This window comes from Spinacia oleracea, chromosome 2 (genome assembly GCF_020520425.1).
Source record: "Spinacia oleracea cultivar Varoflay chromosome 2, BTI_SOV_V1, whole genome shotgun sequence".
Classification (NCBI taxonomy): Eukaryota; Viridiplantae; Streptophyta; class Magnoliopsida; order Caryophyllales; family Amaranthaceae; genus Spinacia; species Spinacia oleracea.
The window spans coordinates 94,381,739-94,386,228 of NC_079488.1; the positions used below are offsets into that span (position 1 = coordinate 94,381,739).

Here is a 4,490-nt window from a genome sequence, read left to right on the forward strand (position 1 = left end):
ATGTTCATGGCAGCAGTAGCCAGACCAAGGTGGGGTGAAAATGGGGAATGTGAATTTGATGGTAAAATAGGCATATTTCCATTCACAAATGCAATTGCAGCCAAGAGGACATCAAAAAACAGACTCAAGGGGACCATTGAAACAAAGCCAGTGAAGTCTGTAAATCAAATAGAGACAAGGGCAATGATGATCAACAACCTAATTCCAGCAATCAAGGCCAAGTGGCCACCACATGAAGGGGAAAAGGTCATCTATATCATTCAAGATAATGCAAAGGCACATATATTGCAAAGTGATCCTGAATGGCAACTACACTACAAACAAGATGGGTTCACTTTTGTGTTGACTCAACAGCCAGCAAACAGTCCAGATTGCAACATCTTGGACTTGGGATTTTTCAGGTCAATACAATCACTTATGCACAAGAAAATGCCTAAAACTGTGGAGGACTTAAGTGGAGCAGTGTATGATTCTTTTAATGAGTTGCATCCTAAGACATTGTCTAATGTGTGGATGAAATTACAGTTTGTTTCTAATGAGATTCTAAAACACAAAGGCAACAATGATTACCAACTTCCACACAACAAGAAGAAGATTTTAGAAGATGAAGGCAGACTGCCAGAGCAAGTCAAAGCACCTATATGGGCAGTTAATGAATGCATGCAACTCTATGATGAATGGAAAGCAAACCAGTGAAGCAAAGTGAAAACAATTAGATAACTTTTTGTGTTTTGGGGACATGTTTTTAAATTGACAAGTAAAACCAATGTGTCACTTTTGTAAGCTTAAATGCAAGCATAACATGTAGGCAAAACATTTTGTAAGCATATCTTTTGGAAGCATCAATGAATGAATCTCATGTTTAAGTTTAGTAAAGTTTTTTTTCTTCATTCTTATTCACATCAATATAGAGTAATCAAGGCAAGGCAATAAACAAGGCAGCATTGGCAGAAAAAGTACAAGGCACAAGAGGTAAGGCAGCATTGGCAACACTATAAACAAGGCAGCATTGGGTTCTTAAGAACAAGGCAGCATTTGCAATATCACAACTCTAAACACATCGGCTTCAAAATGGAAATAAATAATAAAATCACATCATTTTCAGATGGAAATTATTCCCATTTTGAAACCGATGCGTCAAAAGATGTAATTTTGACAAAAACAATCAATTCATCATTGATAACACATGGAATATGCCTCACATAAACAAAGATTCATAAATATCTCAGAATGTCCCCAAAAATCATTGAATCAAACCCTTTCCAATTAAACTTAGCTCCTGAAAAACATCATGGATGCTAATGGTGCATGAGTTTGATTGAAAAACAAAGGGTTTGACACTCATAAAATGAAGACTCATCACAGATCACAAGGCATAAGTACAAAAACTTTATCACATCACATCTCTAAACACATCGGCATCCAAATGGAAAGAATGCATATCACATCATTTTCAGATGGAAATTCTTCCCAATTGGATGCCGATGTGCCAAAAGATGTAATGGACAAGGAAACAAGAACAAAGCAGCAAAAACAAGGAAGCAATGAACAAGGCAACATCATTGAATCTCAGTTAAGTTGTTTTACATCATTGACAGATTTGTTTCTAAATGATTTACAACCTCACCACCAATTCACCAAAGGGGATACTAGATCAATCAATGATGTGACATGATCTGTATTCCCTTTGGTGATTGGTGGTGAGGGACATGTTTAGAATCAAATATCTCAGGTTATCAACACATACATCACAGAATATCAACACTAACATCATTGAATATCAGAAACACATTATACATGTTTTGCAATACATGAATTGCCTCTCCTGTCTAACCTGACATAAGATCTCAGAATGTCCCCAAGCATCATTGACACAAACCCTATCCCCTAACACTTAGCTCCGGAAGAGCATCAATGATGCTAATGGTGCACAAGTGTTATTGGAACATTGGGTTTGAGTCTCAGCAAATGAAAGACTCATCACAGATCAAGCATAACAATAACAATCAACAATGCATCAGATCACCATGAACTGATCAAAACATAGGGTTTGAACCTCATCAAATGAAAGACTCATCACAGACCTCCACTGATTCATGGGACATGAAGCATTAAACAGATCATTAACATGTAGGGTTTCATTTCTCAGACATATTGACACACATCATTGATCAAGTAGTTTCAATACTATCATATCTTTAACATTCTTCTGCCGAACGGAATGATTGATATTCACATTCCATTGTGTGAAATGACATTCACTCCGTTCGACAAAAGAAGTTAAAGGACAATTATCAAAACAAAGATCTCAGAATATCAACAATCACATCATTGAAGATCACAAACCTCCTAATATTGATCTCAGAATGTCCCCAAGCATCATTAAAACAACTCCAAACCACAAACACTTAGCGCCCGAGAAATATCATTACTGATACTAATGGCAGCACGAGCATTTGTGGTTAGTTGGACTTGTTCCTCAGCAAAAAAAAGACTCATCATCGATCACAACAAATAAAGGGACATTATTGTATCCTAAAGGGACATGCTTGGACATTAAGCATTCAACACCAGGCCACACTGAGAGGACTGAAATAACCCAAACCCTATCCCCAAATTATGTTCATTTCATGCCTTTACTAATCCAAAACATAGTTATACTGATCAAATCTCATACTCACCAAAGCATCATATTTATCATACACAAAACATACCATAAAACAGGGGACATTAAGCCATCAAATCATGTTCATCACACAGACAACATTCCACAAAATTTCATAACCATATGGAAACACCATCATCCAATCATCATTATCAATATCAATTTCATAACATCATTATCTAACATCAACATCCATACAACTAATCACAACATCATCATCCAAACAACAACACCCCTGGCCAACAACAGATCACAGTTGTTGGCATCCACCTTATGACTCCACAGCTAGCCAGCATTCAATAAAATGAAAAAAGGGAGAAAGGAGACAGACTTATCTAAGCATCATCAGACGCTGAAGCCGATTTTTTTCCCTTTTCTCCTTTCTTTGAGGAGGGATAACCAGATGAAAGTTGTCCTGGAGACCCAACAGCATCACCATTCTCATTTTCACACTCTCCAACATACACCAGATCAAATGAATCAGACCCACTTGGTTCCTTGCAATCAACAGGGGACAAACAACATGATTAGTGCCCTCATAAAATAACAGGGGACCATGAATTAAAATCAGATTTAATCAAACAACTCAAAATAAAGTTCCAAATAATTTCAGATCACCATGGTTACCACATGCAATGAGATAAATGAGAGCAAATCACACAATAATTCCATTAAAATCCAACTAATTATCCGAATACATCCAGATCCCATTTTTACCCAAAAAATGTGAAATAATATCCCAAATACATCCAGATCCCATTTTTAACCACATGCAATGGGAAATCAGATCAACAAAACACATGAATATTCCGATTTTCTTCAAATAATTTCCAAATAGCTCCAAATAAAATCAGAACTCAATTTTAACAACATGCAATGAAAAAACAGAGCACAAAATACAATCAGAACTCAATTTTAACAACATGCAATGAGAAAACAGAGCAAAGAATAACATAAAAAGCCCGAATGAATCCAACAGATCTCCAAAAAATTCCCAAAAATTTCGAAATAATACCAGATCTGCATTTTTAACACATGCAATGGGAAATCAGACCAACTTATCCAGAAAATAATCCGAGTTTAATGAACAATACTCCAAATAAATCCAACATTAATCAAATCCCACTTTTTTAGACATGCAAACAATCATCAAACCATTTTAATAAAACCGACATCAATAACCCTAAATAAATCGCAAAAAATCAAAAGTAATACCTCATCGGAATCTCCTTCACCGAAAAAACGCAGATCTGAGGGAGTGGGTTTCCGATCGTCATATTTTGACTCAACCTCCTCTCCTGGCTCCACTTCCCTCTTCCGAAACCATTCTTCCAAATAGTTTCGAGTACTCGTATTTTCTTTTTGGGTCAAATACAGATTGTTTTTATATTCGGCGGAGTAGGAATGCTCGTTATTGGGACAGTTGCACTTGGATCCCCAATCACAGTTGGAATCGGGGATTCTTTGACCAGAAGTTCCCACCCCAGAATCACCTCGAGTTCTAGACAAAGAAGAACCCATAAAGTACCAGAAAAACAGAGATCAGCGACGATTAGGGACCAAAAAGGGGACAAAAATAGAGGGGATCTGATCGGAAAATGAATCCGAGTAATTTTTATGAACGTTTTTCGGCGAAAACGTTTCAGATTTGCGAGATTTGGAGAGGAAAACCCAGATCAGAGGCGGAAAACCTAGGGTTTTCTCAAGAACAGGGGAGGGATTTTAAGAGAGAGAGAGAGTGAAATAAGAGAGAGAGAGAGATCCGAAGAGGTGAGAGAGAGAAATCAGAATGAGAGGTGAGAGAGGGATTGTGAGATAGGGACGG

General features: G+C 37.1%; 1 protein-coding gene across 1 annotated transcript; it reads right to left on the bottom strand.

Annotated features, from left to right (window-relative positions):
• Positions 1–476: 476 nt before the first annotated feature.
• Positions 477–4,216, bottom strand: LOC110799356 (uncharacterized). Its single transcript, XM_056837360.1, has 2 exons — positions 3,881–4,216; positions 477–3,162 (listed from the first exon to the last, which is right to left on the bottom strand). The coding sequence occupies exons 1-2, from the start codon at positions 4,184–4,186 to the stop codon at positions 3,001–3,003; spliced, it is 468 nt and encodes a 155-aa protein (XP_056693338.1). The 5' UTR covers positions 4,187–4,216; the 3' UTR covers positions 477–3,000.
• Positions 4,217–4,490: the final 274 nt, after the last annotated feature.

Bases quoted from the DNA above. Each gene is read 5' to 3' on its own strand.
- LOC110799356 (XM_056837360.1), bottom strand. From the start codon at position 4,186: ATGGGTTCTTCTTTGTCTAGAACTCGAGGTGATTCTGGGGTGGGAACT. The intron at 3,163-3,880 runs GTATTACTTTTG...GTTGATTGCAAG, and splicing joins GTGAAGGAGATTCCGATGAG to GAACCAAGTGGGTCTGATTC.